The sequence below is a fragment of the Myotis davidii genome, unplaced genomic scaffold (assembly GCF_000327345.1).
Source record: "Myotis davidii unplaced genomic scaffold, ASM32734v1 scaffold4004, whole genome shotgun sequence".
NCBI classification, from domain to species: Eukaryota; Metazoa; Chordata; class Mammalia; order Chiroptera; family Vespertilionidae; genus Myotis; species Myotis davidii.
This window is the reverse complement of record NW_006294866.1, coordinates 87,423-106,172: the sequence shown is the minus strand read 5'-3', so window position 1 is coordinate 106,172 and position 18,750 is coordinate 87,423. Positions and strand designations below refer to the sequence as shown.

General features: G+C 37.3%; 2 protein-coding genes across 2 annotated transcripts; one reads left to right on the top strand and one right to left on the bottom strand.

Moving 5' to 3' along the window:
* The first annotated feature begins 13,610 nt into the window (after positions 1-13,610).
* LOC102773447 (olfactory receptor 5I1-like) lies at positions 13,611-14,549 on the top strand. The gene has a single exon (XM_006769414.1). It carries the CDS (start codon positions 13,614-13,616, stop codon positions 14,547-14,549), a length of 936 nt encoding a protein of 311 aa, XP_006769477.1. The 5' UTR covers positions 13,611-13,613.
* A 3,032-nt stretch (positions 14,550-17,581) lies between these two features.
* On the bottom strand, positions 17,582-18,520 carry LOC102773165 (olfactory receptor 5W2). The gene has a single exon (XM_006769413.1). The coding sequence runs from the start codon at positions 18,518-18,520 to the stop codon at positions 17,582-17,584; it is 939 nt and encodes a 312-aa protein (XP_006769476.1).
* Positions 18,521-18,750: the final 230 nt, after the last annotated feature.

The window sequence follows — 18,750 nt, the reverse complement described above, 5'->3', positions numbered from 1 at the left end:
CTGGGGTCCGCCCCTCCCCGCAACCCCAGGGTATGAATTTCGCGCATCGGACTACTAGTTTTACAATAATAAGAATTGACTGAAAAAGATGACCTTCTGATTGATTCATAAATCCTTAGATATTTGAACAAATTGGGCTATCAAGATTTCTCAGTGTTATATGGGACCCTTTGTGTTGGAACTCCTAGAACCACCTGGTTTGAGGTTGCAGAACCAGAGATAACCTTAGCAGAAATGTTAGTCTGAGAAAGAAGACTGCATTATAAGGGAATATGGTGGACAGAGTTCCTGGTTTGTGTGACCTATCGTACTAAATTCCTGGTCTAGGTGAACTGGGATGTGTTGGTGACCATAACATTCTGAGTGCTAGATATTGGTTGCCAGATTTAGCAAACAAAAAATGCAGATTACTACAGTTAATTTGAATTCCAGATAAACAAGAAGTATATATTTAGTATGGTCAGGCCCATACAATATTTTGAACACACTTATTGCAAAATTTCACTGTCTCTCTGGGATTAAATTTTAACTTGGATCCTACCTGGACACCAGTTTGAGAAATCACGCCATTCTCTCTCTCTTAAGAACTCCCTTATCATAAACATCTTCAATGCATTTACTGGATCAATTTCTGTAGTTTCATTGCATGAAGTTTGTCTTTAAAATGGTAAAAGAAATAATAAATAAGGAAGTGTAAGAAGATAATCATTTCAAAATAAAAATGCTGATGTGACAATTCAGTGTGGGTCAGAGTCTAGCTTAGAGAGATGGGTACATGCTAGGAATTCAGAATTCTCGGTTATTGTTGTAAGTTGATTATCTGATATTTATATGTCATTAGACAAGTCATGACTTCTTCAGGTTTCTGTGTGCTCACCTGTAGAGAAAGGCAGTTCAGTAGATGCTTTGTACCAAAAATAAATTATTATTTACTTTGATATTGGCTCTATTTAGTCAAAAAGAGGAATGATGACCTGGTATTTAAAATATGATATCAGTAAGTATACAGACTATTCTTTCTTTGTGTCACAACATATGCACATATTTTTATACTGAAATTAGCTCTAATTATAGAAGTTATTTCATTAGTAATTATAGAACCAATAAAACATTATTTTATTTTTCTAGACTTTTTCCTTGCAGAATTAATAAATTCAGTGAGATTAGAATGTCTTACATAAGGATTTGATTATATGTACCACCTAAACCACTCAAATTTATAACTATTACACGAGTAAGTCTCTTTAAAATTACATTTCAGAATAAGAGCATAATTATGTTTTATAATTTTTGAAAAGGTAATATTAACTAGTAATTGTTGTATGAAAGTTTAGATGTTCCTGTCTTGGATACTTAACACTGATCAGGATTTAACACAGAGTATTTTGTTTCATCTTATACTCTACACAGGAGAGAATGAAGCATGCTTCATGTGTCAGTCATTCACCATCATATATTATTTCCAAGATGAAGGAACAGATGTGACCATTAAGAAACATGTTTCTGGTAGGGAACATAGCTCCTGGGGCCATGTTCACCCTATTTGGCTTCTCAGATTACCCAGAAATGAAGTTCCTCTGTTCCTGGTATTTCTGGCTATCTACAGCTTCAGTGTAGTAGGAAATGTTGGAATAATTATGATAATCAAAATTAACCCCAAACTACATACTCCTATATACTTTATTCCAGCCACCTCTTGTTTTTGGATTTCTGCTATTCTTCTGTCATTGCTCCCAAGATCCTGGTGAACCTACTTGCAAAAGACAGAACCATTTAATTTTCAGGATGTATGGTGCAATTCTTTTTCTTTTGCACCTTTGTAGTGACTGAATTAATTCTATTTGCTGTGATGGCCTATGCCTGCTTTGTGGCCACTTGGCAACCCTTTGTTCTACACAAGTGTATAATGAGCAGGTCTACAGGTCTGTTCAACCTCAGCACCATTGGCATTTTGTACTGGATACTCTCTATTGTGATGTACTATCTTGTGCAGTGCAGGCTGTTTAACAAAAGAACAGTACTTAATACCAAAATTACAGAACATTGTTTTCCTTGGTGTAAGGTAGATGATGTATTACTGTAATGCCATTGAAAATTAAAAAATAAACAGATTAATGATTTGTTGATTTTGACAAAGCTACCAATGCTATTTATTTCAATAAATGGTGAGGAATAATTGACTATTCATATGCAAAAAATAAACTGAAAACTCTACTTCACACCATATGCAAATATTAATTTAAAATAGACCATAGACATAAATTTAAGAGCCAAAGGCACAAGTTATATATCTGATGGGAGGTTTATATCCATAATATATAAAGAACACTTACAACTAGAGCATAGAAGTCAAACTGGAAAAATATTTGCATAGACATTTCATCAAAGAAGAATGAGTTTAAGGTACTTCAATTGCAATCCCCCTTGTCCCCCCCCCCAAAAAAAAACACCTAGAAACTTTAAAGACATCCTTGAAAACAATAACATTCCAATTATTCTTTTAAGCTCATTTGGGTAATACACGAAATGGGCTGGTGAGAGGCTTCTTTTTAATTGAGGAAGATGATGTGGGAGTGGAGAACAAGAATGTTTCCTCAGCCTAGGATGGTGCCACAGACACGTCAAGTTTAGGAAGATATTATATGATATTTTAAAATATAAATATTGATTTACTTAAAATTATTTTTTTACCTCACACTCCTTGTAAGGTTTATGTGTACACTCAGTGACACTCAGTGATTCACATAGACCAGCAGGTCACTGTGGCCTACGCTGACAGCAGGCAGTGAGAAGAAGCGCACACCCATAACAGATCACTAAGGGGGTCCCAGTTCATGGCTCCTGCATTGGACATGCATTAAGGAAATGCAGCCTCAGCACTGCCTCTGAGTCTGTTCTTGGCTCCATGCAGTCACAGGGGGGAAATCCAGAGTTGCATGGGGCCTTTTCCTGCGATATATTTAGAGTTTTACAAGTTACTACTCAGTGCTTGTGCCCCCATCATCTCTTTATAAGAGAGACCTAGAAACAGGATTGTTCTCTTGATTGGTTATCATGATCATGAAATGAGTCAATCTTGTATCATACTTAGAATAGGTTCTAACATAGAACAAGAGCCCAAGAAGTATGAACTATTAATAGTTTTCTGACCAGTAGGTTATCTCCTTCCTAACATTTGAAGGGAATCTGTGTGGCTTTAGTCACTGTACCTTGCTGGAATTTAGGGGAGTTTGTAATATTATAAGAAAGAGGGATTAAAACTAATGAGAAACATTCCTGCGATTTCATGATGGCAATGTGATCTGTGACCCACACATATGACACTAGGATGGAATATCATACAACACCATGAAATCTGGAAGGAGACTTGTTTGCTTTCTAACAATTGTTTCACAAATTAGGGCATTTACAAAAGTTGCTGACGATATTCCTTAGAGATTAATTATGTGTTTTATACCACATGAAGCATTAATTGAATTTTAATTTATTTTTATACCATGAAAGATTAATGATAGATTTGGAACTAGAGGGATCCATTCCGCAGGGATTAAAATTACAGTAGAAATCTGTAACTGTGTTAAAATTGCATATAAGTCTCTAACTGTGTATGTACTACACTTGTCCTAACATCTCCAGCAATACGGAGGAACTGTCTGTCACTCAGGTTTGTCAGCTAGACCTAGGCTCTGGTTAATTGAAAATAGAAATTGATATATTTCCCCAGCAAACAATTATTTAAGAATATATTTAACTCATCTGGCTTCTACTTAGAGAATGATTTCACAGACTATATTCCTGTGCACTTAGTATTCAAATGCTTTTGTCTTTTAGTACTGAAAGACAGTTGCTGGTGAAATTAGAACAATTTCTTCTGGAACACCAAACATTGATGTGTATGAAAGAATACAGAGGAAACAAATAGTATTCAGTCTCTCTCTCTCTCTCTCTCTCTCTCTCTCTCTCTCTCTCTCTTCCTTTCCATCTCCCTCTCTCTATCTCTTTCTACCCTTCTCCATACCATTTTCTCTCATGGAATCAAGATTTTATAAAGGAGCTCCCTAATTGTCACCCTAAATATAAGAGTTGAATTTATGTGTTCCTGTGTTGGTCATAGTGAATCAGAAAGTGTAGACTATCTCTGCTCAGTAAATGAGGTGAATTCTTTTATTTTTGTTTGTTGTGCTTTACCATGAACTAGTTTCTTATTATCAGCCTAGAACATTAGGAAGAAGTGTTTACAAGTTGTTTTTCCTGTTTTAACTCTGAAGTGGGCTAATAATTCAGGTTGGGTTTTTTTTTTGTTTGTTTTTGTTTTTAGGGTGTGTGTGTCACGTAATGAGAAAACCCTGACTTCAGCAAGGTGATTACCTTCACTTCTTTAAAATTAGTTCAAGATATGGAGAAAGTACGAAACAGGTTATGTTTTCAATCCAGAATCTCTTTACTTGAGTTTTTTTTACATATATGTGTATGACGTCCAGTGTATACTCCTCTAGGAAGGAGGGCAGAGAATAAAATTTCTCACCTTCCATATGACTTTCCTTTAAGGACAAGTCTGACTGGTAAATTGAACTTATAGAATATACAATGTAATGATTTTCCCCAAAGTTAGAGAGAACTTAGGAAAGTTTTCACTTACCTCTGTCTGTATGTGGGTAAAATATTTATCTTTTAAGGTTGTAGCCAAATAAAAGTAACAACATGATAATTCTACCATAGGTGTTCATACTTCAACATATATATTTTATTTAAATCTATATATATATATATATACACTACATGAATTAGGCTGTTATTTTTAAATAACCATCTTCACAAGGTCATTTCAAATAACTTGATAACTATTTGCCTGAGATACAATATACTGTAGATTAACAATTGCTCTATTTTGACAATAATTTTTACCATAGTGAATATAATAAACAATGCTGCAATGTAGCTATGGATATAGTTTTTAATAATTGTAAATGTAATTAAATATTTCTTATAATCCCACACTAAAAATAAAATCTCTCATAAATATATCACGTAGTTTTTATTATTGTCAGGGTTAAGGATATATGTTGCCTAATTATTTCCAAAAAAATTTCTATGATAGTTATACTTTTCTGAATCATTATTGATATTGACCACTACCATTATATGTAATTAAGCCACTTTGTTAAATTGACAAGTAAAAATGATGATGGCTTTCAGTATATATTTTAAATGTCTTTTTTCATTCTGCATAATTTCCAATTTCAAGAGTACTCATGAGCCACTAATCTCAAAGAGATTTGTCACATTTCCCAACAAGAAAATGGTAGAGAACTTCACCAGCTGAAACCTTATGCTACTGATAAACTGACCTAAAAATATAGTGTATATTATATAAAATCACAATAGCTGTTATCTAACTTGAACAGAATTTACAACATTTTTTTTTCAGGGAATAGGAGTTGATCTCATGTGGCTTCAAAGTATATCCCTGGATCTGTATAGACTATCAAACACCTAAGTTAATTCATTAACTCAATGTCTTATGGTAGATAACAGTTGGGACTCATAAAGGTTTCTGCTAATACTTTAAATTTGGTCAGTGAGATCTGACACACTGAACGTTTATAATTATTTGACAATTGCATTTCAAATATACTGTTTGACATCAATATGATATTTTTCTTCACTGTTTGACATCAATGTGACATTTTCCTTAATTAAATATAAATCTGTGTTTGCTTTATTATTTCCATTTCAGAAGACAAACAAAATGTATCATTTGGTTTTCTAAACCTGACAGGTGTGGAAATGTGGGAGGGGAACTGCACCTCTGTGACAGAGTTCATTCTTCTTGGATTATCTGATGTCCCTGAGCTGAGAGTCTTTCTCTCCCTGCTGTTCCTTCTGATCTATGGAGTCACGGTTCTGGGCAACCTGGGTATGATCGCACTGATTCAGGTCAGCTCTCGCCTTCACACTCCCATGTACTTTTTCTCCACCTGTCCTTTCTAGACTTTTGCTACTCCACGATCATCGTGCCAAAGATGCTGTTCAACATGCTAACCAAGGATAAAACCATCTCCTTCCTGGGATGCATACATTATAGCCACTTTCAATGAGATAATCACCATTGTCATCATCCTCACCTCCTACTTGTTTATTCTCATCACCATCCTGAGGATGCGCTCTGCAGAGGGAAGACGCAAAGCCTTTTCCACCTGTGCCTCCCACCTCACAGCCATCGTTGTCTTACAGGGAGCAATCCTTTTCTCTTATTGCCGGCCCAGTTCTGGCAGCAGTGTGGATACTGACAAAGTGGCTTCAGTGTTTTACACTGTAGTGATTCCCATGCTGAACCCCCTGATCTACAGCTTGAGGAACAAGGATGTGAAAGAAGCTCTGAAGAAAGTTTTGAGGAGCTCTTTTCTCAGCTAATTCAGGGTTTCATCAGAGATCTTTAAAGAGAGCTTAGTGGGATGAATATTACAGAAAAGCAAAAGGAGGGATTTTACATGCTAGAGATCTATGCATGCTTTCTTGTTTTCCATGCTTCTGTCTTATTAAAGCCGTATTTTAATAATATTTTTTTGCCTGTAATTATTTTTTGATCAATTAATTTATTGAAATTTGTTGGTGTGACATCCTATATAATAAGGAGCTACTATGCTATTTATACCAAACGGCAGAACAACCGTCTGGATGACCTTTGGGACAAAGCTGGGGCTGCGAGGGGCTGTGAGGGGCTGTGAGGGGCTGTGAGGGCCGCGAGGGCCACCAAGGCAGCTGGGGCTGTGAGGGCTGAGCCCCTTGCACGAATTTTATGCATTGGGTCTCTAGTTGGTTAATAAAATTATATAGGTTTCACCCTAGTTGGTTTGGCTCAGTGGATAGAGCATTGGCCTGTGGACTGAAGAGTCCAGGGTTTGATTCCAGTCGAGGGCACATGCCTGGGTTGCTGGATAGATCTCCAGTAGGGGGCTTGCAGGAGGCAGCCAATCAATGATTCTCTCTCAACATTGTTTCTATCTCTCTCCCTCTCTCCCTGCCTCTCCCCTCCTCTTTGAAATAAAAAATATTTCTAAAAAATCATATCGGTTTCAAGTGTACAATTCTGACACATTATCCTTTTGCCCACCACCCAAAGTCAAATCTTGTTCCATCACCATATATTGGACCCCCTTTACCCTTTCATACAGCCCACACCTCTCCCTTTGGTAACCACCATGCCGTCTGGATGTCTACAAGTTTTTGTTAGTTTTTCTTGTTTGTTCATTTGTTGCTTTCAGTTTAAAGCTATATCTTATTATTTTTATTGGCTAGTTCAGCTATATCTGCTCCCTTTGCTGCTGTTCTCCAATATCTAATTGCTTTGAATGAGTTTTGAGTGTGGTATTGTTAGCATGAATTTTTTGTTTTGAGATAATATCAGTATATTTCTAGTAAAGTGCACATAGACACATGTCTTTATCATCCTTGATGAATACAACTATTTTTATTAAACTGAATTCACTCTTTAACATGGCATGAGTATACATTTGTCTCATATAATGTGTTTTCTCAGGAAAATTTGAAGTGAATTTCCTATATGTTTATGGGTATTTGGGATATTACTTTTCAGTCATTTATAATTATCTTCTTTTTTAGTACCCTTTCTATTGCAAGATTATAATTTTAGAACTTTTAAAACCTTTTTTAGCAAAATAGAGATAATAACACTCTAATATAATAACATTTTCATAAAAATTACATGCTGTATCTTAGTTCTTAGCATAATAGACGGTATAACTGATTAATACATTATCAGCTGTTATTGCTAGTTTTGACCCTTACCTTTTGTTCTCTCTTTTACTTGAATACTGGATTAAGCAAGTAGATTATGCATTTGATTCCACACGTTTTTAAAGATTTTATGTCTTTGTTGATTTTTAAAATTTACTCTGGCTGAAATTATTTTAAGCATTCACTATATTTTCTAAATCTATTATATTCTAAACCTATTTATTAATTTCCTATGGCTTATGAATAAAATTACTGCAAATTTGGTGGATTATATAATAGATCTTAGTTCTCTTATAGTTCTTGAGTTCATAAATTTGAAATCAATAGCATTGGGCTAAAATCAAGGTGTCAGGAAGACTACACCACTCTCTCTGGGGCTAGGGGACAATCCTTTATTTCAGCTTCTGGTGGCTGCAGACATCCTTGACTTGTGGCCATATCTTTTCTTTTTTGGGGGGGCGGTGGTATAGCAAAGGTGGAAATTTAATGAAGAACAAGTACAGACTCCCACGTGGGGAAAAGGAAAGATTCTCACAGCACAGACTCCCAGGAGAGTCCCCCATGACCATATCATTTTAATCTTTAAGGCTAGCATCTTCAGACCTTCTACGTTCCAGTTTTAGTAGATCTTCTCGTGTGTGTGTGTGTGTGTGTGTGTGTGTGTGTGTGTGTGTGTGTGTATGAAACAACATTTTGCCTCTCTATTCTAAGGACATCTGTGATGGCATTTAGAGAGCAACCGGATAATGCAGAATAACTTCCTCATCTCAGTGCCATCAACCTAATCACATCTCTAAACAACCTTTTTTTCAAATGAGGTGACACTTTCAGGTTCCAGGGATTAGAACCTGAAATATATGAGAGTACATTTTAAAGCTTAACACACCCATCTGTTTAAGGCTAAATCATAAGGTACCTTTCCTATGTTTCTGCAATGTTAATGCTTCATTTGTTTCATTACTTTTTAACATATCCTTTGGTATTTGTTATTGTCCATATATTTATTAAGGTCCCTTGTTCAATGCAATATAATAAAGAAGAACACTTGACCTGAGATTAAACACCTGGGGGCCAATTCAGATCTTGATGAGTTATTTTGAGGAAGATGCTCAAATTTACTTAATCTTGGGTCTCTCAAATATAAACTGGGGATAACCTGCCAGCCTCAAAGTGTTATTGTTGAACTTAAGTATAACATACTGCAAGGACCTGGCCCATTAAATACACACTTATGAATACTTCTTAATAAAAACATTTGAGAGCAAGGGTCATTTAAAATCCAGTATTACTGGCAAAGACAGCTACTCAGTGTTTTTTAAATAAGTAAGGACTAAAAATATGAAGATATGTTCCACTTATGATAAAAAATGCCATGGTTCTGCATTGGTTTTTGAGTACTTTTTGTTTTTTATTAATCCTCACTAAAGGATGTTTTCCATTGATTTTTTTTTTTTTTTAGAGAGTGAAAGCGAGGAGGGGAGGGAGAGAGAGGAGAGAGAGAAACATCAATGTGAGAGAGCCACATCAATTGGCTGTCTCCCACACATGCCCCAAGTAGGACAGGGAACCTGTAACCCAGATAATGCTCTTGACTGGAATCAAACCCATGACCCTTCGGTTGGCAGGCCAACACTCTAACCACTGACAAACATCAGCCAGCACTCAAATGCTTTCAATAGAGTGAGATTTCCCACATCATTTATGAGAATTTGCATTTTAAGATGAAAGGAGAAAATAGTTTACCTGTGGTCTTCTAATTAGAACAGGGTTTTTCAACCTTATTACTTGTGACATTCAGAACCAGACAATTCTGTTCTATAGGATTTTTTCCTGTGCATTAAGGGGTACTAACAGCATCCTTGGCCCCTACCTATTAAATGCTAGACCCACCCTTCGTCTCATGTATTCTTATCAAGCAAAAATGTCTCTAGACATCGTCAAATCTCCCCTAGAGAGCAAATCCTGATCTGGAGTCACTAACCTAGAATGTGTGAATATGCTTGAGTTCTAGTCTCTCAGAGGAAACTTCAGTATTGAACTTCTCTGTATTTAAGAACTCTTTATAGCTAACCAGGCCCTCACATTTTAGCCAGTTGCTCTCCAGAATCTATTATGTCCTTTTCAGAGATCTTTGATTTTAGGGCTTTAGGGACACAGAGTTATTCTTACTTTAGCATGGATAATTGTTGGTCTCCATATCTTATGAAGATGTAGGCATACTTTTGGTATCTAAAAGCTGGTTGTTTTGTTTTATTAGCAAAAAAGAAGTCACATTATATTCAGCTTCACAAAACCTTGGAATGTCAGATTTCTATTTTCTTCCCAAAGTTTCTTCATAGGTAACACTCCCAGTTGTCTGGGAATAGCCAAGGAACACTGAGTGCTCCTCAGACACGTTTGAATAGCAAGCACATAAAAATTTCCCATATCTTTTAGTGATTTTACTTTACATATATAATTTGGCTACTCCCTTATTTGCAAACTATAGGAATTGATATAGTATTTATCATCCCCTTACTAATTGCAGTTCAATTTCCTGGTGGGCACCCAGCCTCTCCTGTTCTTGGTGAGTCTTTGTTTTTGCACCAGTGGGATTTGGTGAAGTGTTCGTGGCTAGCCATTGAAGACCCAGTGATTGCTTTCTGAGTGGACACTAGGGTACTAGTGATTTAAGTGTGGGATTTTCCTGGAGTTTTTGGGAAAGAAGAGTTTCTTTCTTCTGAGATTAATCCTCTGGAAAGATAGAAGCTTAAATTTTTCTCCTCATTGGGTACTTGTCAAAATCCTTAATGTTCCATTGAAATTATCCTTTTCTCTGTAGAACACTGCCTGACACAACATATTCACACAGTAAATGTATTTATTGAATGCAGAGTCTGGGGTCTATTCTGGCCTTGGGTAGGCAGAATTCTGTTTCAACATGATGCACATATAACACATACCAGAGTTATTAACTTTGTTTGTAATTGGTTTTTCATCTACATGTTGACTTTCAAGATCTCTAATTCTCAACAACCTGATAGATACATTTTTGCTTCTTTCCCAGCAAAATGGGATTTGGTGAAGTGTTCATGGCTAGCTATTGAATTTTTCCATCATCTTATCATATAGCATATTCTGTTGTTTCATAAATTGCTTTGAGCTGTTTAAATCAAATTAGATGCAAATATCATAATCCAATTTTATGTATAACAGTTTACTATCTTGAGAGCCAATATTTTTGGAGACTCTCTCAAGGTGTAGAAAAACACATTACATCATTTCATTTTTGTTTAATCAGCTCCTCAGTAGAACTAATTGCTCACATAAATTTTTCCACTGGGATTTGGATATCAGAGTGTGTGTTCCTGGGATTTGATGTGAGCTCAGAAAGTTAATTTCAAAGCCTCAAAGAAAAATATAAAAGGTTTTGCATTATCTAAGGGAACCACAGCCTTCCTAAGGGAGGCACAACTTTCTTCTTCTACCAGCACAGAAGGCCTACCCAAATGGATTATTACAAATTTGGCAATGGTCAATTTTTAATCTTTAAGTCACACAATTAATTTTTCCAGTAAAAATTGAACTGATACTGACAACAGTGTAGTAAGAAGGTGAGAGAAAAAGATAATGACCTGGTAAGTGTTCTCACCTTAACCCTAGGACATAAGAGCTTGATGAGGTTTTAGGTGCTTATCTTCTTATAGTCCCTTACTTTACACATAGGAAACTGATGTTTTGAGGAAAAATTCCTGGGATAACACAGCTTTTAAGTCATCAAGGTATTTTAAACAAAAACAATAGTGTAACAACTAAAAAAAAAAGCATGTTTAATATGTGATATTCCTAACACAATGCTCAGGATTATTGGAGGGGATTTAAAGAAGAAAGGAGATATCAAAGCTATCACAGGGAGTAGAGAAATACATTTTATTATACTTTTAAAATATTAGATTTAACATGCAGGATGTAGTTTGGGATGTGGACCAAAAAGAATTTGCTATTGTTCAGACCAAAATCCTACCTCACTTAGTAAGCTGAAGTGAGAAAGTGGAAACCAGTGCAGATGCCTGGAAGGAAACATGGAAATGAATGAAGGAAAATAAGTAAAAGTAGATACAGGGCAACATTTTTGAGGATGAAATTGACTTCAGTGTTGCTATGTGCTGACAGTTTATGAGAGACATATTATTAATAATAGTAAAGATTAATAGCAATAATTAATATCTTAATTGATTAAATAGTCAGAATTCAGTGGTGCAAAGTTGAAGATATTAACTCAGAGAGGAGGGACACAATTTTCCCAGAAAAGGAAAGGAGGGAGAGAGCAAATTACTGATGAATTCAAGTGCTATACAATGATAATATGAGAAAGTTGAGGATAAACTTATTTGGTATTCTATATTTTCTACCCAAAAGAGAAATTATTTTCTGGTAGTGAGAAAAAGGTCATAGAATGAGACTTAAAAAGAAATATGAAGGTTTGCAATAGTTATTAAACGAGGGAAACAAATGTGTATAATATGAATTGTTAAAGAACAATTATATTAAAATATACATAATATAAATCATATATATATATATACACACACATACATGTGACTTAAAGTGGTGAATTTTATATAATTATAAAATGAACATGTGTCAAAGATTTTACTTAATTCATTGGTTTAAAAGATAATTCAAAGAATTATAGATCAGGCATTCTACAAATAAATACAAGATTGGCTTTTCACACAGTGGGGGAGGGAAATCAATTGTCTACACTGGACAAACTGTGCATATCTATAGTCAACTATCACTTGAATTGCTATCAATTATCTACAACTTACAGATCTGTAAACTAGAGCAAAGACAAAGAAAGGCAGAGATAACTCAGAGAGGTAGATAGAAAAGACTTTTCCACATTTTTCACCATTTTTCACTATAGACAACATAGAAACATTCCTGGATATCATTATCATATTGCCTGGATTGAATTTAATGGATTTGTAAGCATGGGGGTTTCTCTAGCTATATTCCATAGCTCAGATTCCAGATAAAATAAAATGTCTGAATTGACAGAACTGCTAGGTTGCCAACTTAGAACAGAGAAATCACAAGATGCTGAGGATATGGAGGCTGGAGAAGAGAATCTAACACATAATTGATAAGAAAGGGACTGTTGTTCTCCTATTATAGATCATGAAACTGAAACTCAGTGATTAATTGGCCTGTCTAAGGTTTCACAACATTAGGTGACAGAGCTAGGACTCAGCCACTTTTATAACTAATTCAGAATCTTCTTTCTGTTAACAGTGGATTTCAAACAACTCTAAGGAGTTCCTTTGTTCCTTAGAGGTGAAGCCAGTTCTCAAGGTGAGAAATATCTTTACCTATAAAAGGCTTCACCTTAAACAATAATGCTTTATCTGTTGTGGAAATAAAAACAACACAAATAGGAACAGAGGCTTTTTATTCAGAGTTTGCCATGTAATAAAGTGGTTAACTACTATTACTTGACATTGGTGGAAGATGATGGAGTTGAAGAAAATAAAAGAGGGAAGCCCAGATTTAGAGTTCAACAACTGGTTTGATGGTGGTGCCATTTAATGTGGAGAACAGCTTTAATTTTATTAACCGATGTCCCACCAATAAACTTAATGGCAAAAAGAGAAGTGAAATGTATCAATTTGGTAAAAAAAGAAAATCTATGCATTATACTACATTAACTGTAGAAATGCCTACGAGTTATCAGGATGCTCAAGTAGATTTAAAATTACTCTTCTATTTATTTTGACCATTTTCTTTTCTATTTTTCATCAGTGTTGAACTTATTATTACTATTGCCATCGTTTCTCTGCCTCAAGTTCAGGAGTTTAGGAGCACTGCAGAGAATGGAGTTGGAGAATGGCACTGTGATGTCTGAGTTCTTTCTCTTGGGATTTAGTGACCATCCGGAACTTCAGAATGTTCTTTTCGCTGTGTTTTTTTCCATCTACTCTGTTACCCTGCTAGGGAACCTTGGGATGGTTTTGTTAATCACAACCAGTTCCCACTTGCACACCCCTATGTACTTTTTCCTCTGCGTGCTGTCCTTCATAGATGCATGCTACTCTTCTGTCATTGCCCCCAAATTACTTGTGGACTTGGTTTCCAACAACCAGACCATTTCTTACCATGGCTGTGTTGCACAGTTATATTTTTTCTGCTCTTTGGTTGACACAGAATCTTTCCTCTTGGCTGCCATGGCTTATGACCGGTATATAGCAATCTGCAACCCACTGCTGTATACTGTTACTATGTCTAAGAGGATTTGCTGTCAGCTTGCTATTGGAGCATTTTTGGGGGGCACCATGAGCTCAGTTATTCACACCACTAATACTTTCCATCTGTCTTTCTGCTCCAAAGAAATTAACCACTTTTTTTGTGATATCTCCCCGCTCTTTTCTTTGTCCTGCACTGACACTTACAAGCATGACATTGTCCTGGTAGTTTTTGCTAGTTTGGTGGAAGCTGTCTGTCTTCTCACAGTTCTTCTCTCTTATGTCTGCATCATAGCAGCTATTCTTAAAACAGGTTCTGCCGAGGGAAGAAGAAAAGCGTTCTCCACTTGTGCTTCCCACCTGACTGTGGTCACTATTTACCATGGGACCCTCATTTTCATTTATTTGCGTCCCAGCACTGCTCATTCACTGGATATTGACAAAGTGACCTCTGTGTTCTATACATTGATTATACCCATGTTGAACCCCTTAATCTATAGTTTAAGGAACAAAGATGTAAAAAATGCCTGTAGGAAGGTGATTAGCTCAAAATTTCTTTCTCTTTAAGAAAGGATGAAAAAGGGCCTGACAAGTTTTCAACAATGTCTATATTTTACATTTGGTTCTGAACTATTAGAAGTTAGTTTAATATGGATGTTCCCCAAATCTGTGGGTAACGAAGCATCAACCACAGAATAGAGCATGATGCCATGGACAATAGCATTCTTTCTTTCAGTGCCAGGAGTTGAGTGGCAGATAGGAAATTAATTGGCTAAGGTCATAGAGCTGACAAGTAAATGATATAATACTTGAACTCAGATATGAACTCATGTCAGTTTTACTTAAAAGTCTAGTTGTTATCTTATACCTTCTCCCATCATTATCATTTTCTTGCAATCCTATATAATAAAGAGATAATATGCCAATTGACCATCACACTCTCACATAAGATGGCTGCCCCATGTGGGCACAAGATGGCCACCCCCATGTGTGCACAAGATGTCTGGCAGGGGCGGGAAGTTGTGGGTGATCAGGCCAGCAGGGGAGGCCATTTAGAGGCAACCAGGCCAGCAGGTGAGAGCAGTTAGGGGCAACCAGGCCAACAGGTGAGGGCAGTTAGGGGCGACCAAGTCAGCAGAGGAGGACAGTTGGGGGGGGACCAGGCCTGCAGTGGAGGGCAGTTAGGGGCAATAAGGCTGGCAGGGGAGGGCAGTGCGGGGCAATAAGGCCTGCAGGGGAGGGTAGTTAGGGGCGACCAGGCCAGCAGGTGAGGGAAGTTGGGGATGACCACGCCTGCAGGGGAGGGCAGTTAGGGGCAACCAGGCCAGCAGGTGAGGGCAGTTAGGGGCGACCAGGCCAGCAGAAGAGGACAGTTGGGGGCGACCAGGCCTGCAGGGGAGGGCAGTTAGGGGTGACCGGGCCTGCAGGGGAGGGCAGTTCGGGGCAATAAAGCCTGCAGGGGAGGGCAGTTAGGGGGGGACCATGCCAGTAGGAGAGGGCAGTTAGGAGGGACCAGGTTGTCAGGGGTGGGCAGTTAGGGGTGACTGGGCTGGCAGGGGAGGGCAGTTGGGGGTACCAGGCCTGCAGGGGAGGGCAGTTAGGGGTGACTGGGCCAGCAGGCAAGGGCAGTTGGGGGCGATTGGGCTGGCAGGGGAGCAATTAGGGATCGATCAGGCTGGCCAAGGAGTGGTTAGGGGCAATCAGGCAGGCAGGCAGGCAAGTGGGTGGGAGCCAGCAGTCCCGGGTTGTAAGAAGGATGTCTGACTGCCAGATTAGGCCCGATCCCTGTCTGGCAGTCGGAAATCCCCCAAGGGGTCTCAGATTGGAGAGGGTGAAGGCTGGGCTGAGGGACACCCCCCACCACACAAATTTTGTGCACAGGGCCTCTAGTTAATATAACTTAAAAAACAAACCCCCCAAAACCTGGTATCCTAACAACCTGTAAAGGCTATTAGAATCTTCAGAAAATATTTAAAAGACATATTTGAAATATTTTTATCTTAAATTTCTGTTCAAACAGTAATGCAAGACTAGTAACTTGCTGAAAACTGCATATTTTTAATGTGTTGTTCTATTCTCACGATGTTTGAAGTACATAATAGCTCATGTTACACAATACAGGAATATATAAAATTATGGGAGAGGATTTAAATAAAACACCTGTGTAACCCATTATTTCATGTTTATTTTTTGACACCACCTAAATTAAAATGAATACTCTTGAGAATCTGAAATTGTGTTGTTTTTCATAACTGGATACATTCTTAATTGATCACAGTGCAAACAATATATGCAACGAACTTAATTTTTAGGATAGACTGTAGGATTACCTAATATTCATCTACTCATCAATACTTTGTTTAAAATATAGTTACTTTTTATTTCACAGATACACAGAGAGTAAACATAAATAGGTACAAATGGAATATCAATCCAAACACTATCTTGTTATTTATTTTTATTTCGCTGAACCATTATTAAGTTACTAAATCTATCTTTTAATTTAAACTCTATCAGTTGGGCATTTTAGCTTTCTATATTTATTTTAACTAGTGTAATGCTATGAACACAAGGGAAATGAAGTCCTCTTTTCCATTGGCCTTTGGAAAAGGCTCAGTCCTTTATCCTCCAACTTGCATTTATGCAGTTTGTCAATAGCATCATGTCCAGTTGTCAGTAGCATCATGTCTGTTCTCTAGAGTGAGGCAAGAAGGGAAGTCCACAGGCTGACGTGAAGGCTGTGAGGTGTAATAAGAATCTAGAGCTGCTGATATGGGGTTTGTATATTGATATAACCGGGCCAGAATGATGAGAAAGAGAAGATCCAAGAATATTTTTACATCAAATAATTTTCCCTTGATTCTTATCACAGCCAACACCAAAAGACAAGAAGTTCAGATAGATTTCATATAAGATGAAGATCATAGAATAACGTTGAACAAGAGAATTCTTTTTTGCATCATATTTCAGCCTACACAATAATATTAACCAAGCATTTTGAAAGCTGTCCTGGAACTGGGCATTACTAATAGCAAAGGAGAAATGATGGTGAACAAAGAGGCAAGGGTTGTGCCTTTATGGAACTTTGAACATAGGAGATTTCTGATTTATTTTTATTTATTTACTTACTATTTTTATCCTTTTAAGTGTTAGGATAGAATATTTATAGGGTGATGTATCTAGGAAGGAGACAAACCTTCCTATGTACTAAACCCAATTTAACCCATTTAACCTCCCTTTTGACTGAGCAAGTTTATTAACCCCATATATATAAATAATCTTAAGGAGGATATGTTGAATTGACAAGAGAAGTAGTTGCTATTTGCATGATGTCTCTCTTGGACATACTCATGAACAGAGAATGTAAGTATGAAAAGACTCTCTTTGCAAAAGAGTGAAGTGAACCTATTATTACTTGCCCTGAGTTGGGAGAAAAAGCTAAAACCAATAATTAATGCGCCTTACTTGCATTTCAGGCACAAAGGTAAGAAATGGGAAACATCCAGAAGTTTGTATTGGAGACTACAGGAACCTATGCCACAGTACTTAAAGCTTAGTACTCAGAATCTTTCAATAAGTCCTTTTGGGTGAATATACTTTCACCCAGAACATAACTTAGTGCCAACTGCTTTTTTCAAGGCACCTTTCACATCCTTATTCCTTAAGCTGTAGATCAGTGGGTTTAACATGGGGATGACAACTGTGTAGAAAACAGAAGCCATTTTGTCCGTGTCCATGGAGTAACTCGTGCTGGGTCGGAAATACATGAACAAGAGTGTACCAAAAAATATCGCCACAGCAGTTAGGTGAGAGGCACAAGTAGAGAAGGCTTTGCATCTGCCCTCTGCTGAGTTCATTCTAAGGATGGTGGTTATGATGTAGCTGTAGGAGAGGAGGACAGTGATGATGCTGGACCCCACAACACAGCCAATGAAAGTAAACATCACTATCTCATTGATGGTTGTATCTGAGGAGGACAGAGCTAGTAAGGGTGGAATATCACAGAAAAAGTGATTGATGATGTTGGAATTGCAGAATGATAATCGGAATGTGAAACAGGTGTGGATGGCCGAATCCACCAAGCCCGTGACGTAGGCAATAGTCACGAGCTGGGTGCAGATGCTTCTGGACATGGCAGTTGTATAAAGAAGTGGATTACAAATGGCTACGTAACGGTCATATGCCATGACAGCCAACATGAGACATTCCACATCTGCAAAAGCACCAAAAAAGTACATCTGAATGGCACATAAATTATATGGAATATTTTTTTGCTCAGATAAAAAATCAACTAACATCTTGGGAGAGATAGTGGAGGAGTAGCAGACATCACAGAAAGACAGGTTGCTCAGGAAATAATACATGGGCGTGTGGAGGCTGGGGTCCATGTTGATCAGTAGGATCATCCCTAGATTGGCGATCACGGTGATGCCATAAACCAGCAGGAAGAGCACAAAGAGCCCCCGCTGCACATCCTGTCTGCCAGAAAGTCCTAGGAGTATGAAGTCAGTGAACACAGTGCAGTTCTCAGCAGCCATCACTCAGGTCTAGAATCCCCTAGTGTTAAAGAAGGAAGTGGAAGTGGGGTTGACATCATATTACTATTTTTCTGTAATTAGAAAAAGAGATGAGCATTTTTCTAAGTATGCTTTGGGTAAAATGACTCTCTTGGTATATATCCAAGTAAGTATACATTGATAAAGTGATTATGCCAATAATACTGCCTACATTTATATAGCACTGTCTACAGCAGTGCATCTCAACCTGT

What these genes read in the sequence shown, in the direction of transcription:
- LOC102773447 (XM_006769414.1), top strand. Translation starts at nt 13,614, where the DNA reads ATGGAGTTGGAGAATGGCACTGTGATGTCTGAGTTCTTTCTCTTGGGA.
- LOC102773165 (XM_006769413.1), bottom strand. Translation starts at nt 18,520, where the DNA reads ATGGCTGCTGAGAACTGCACTGTGTTCACTGACTTCATACTCCTAGGA.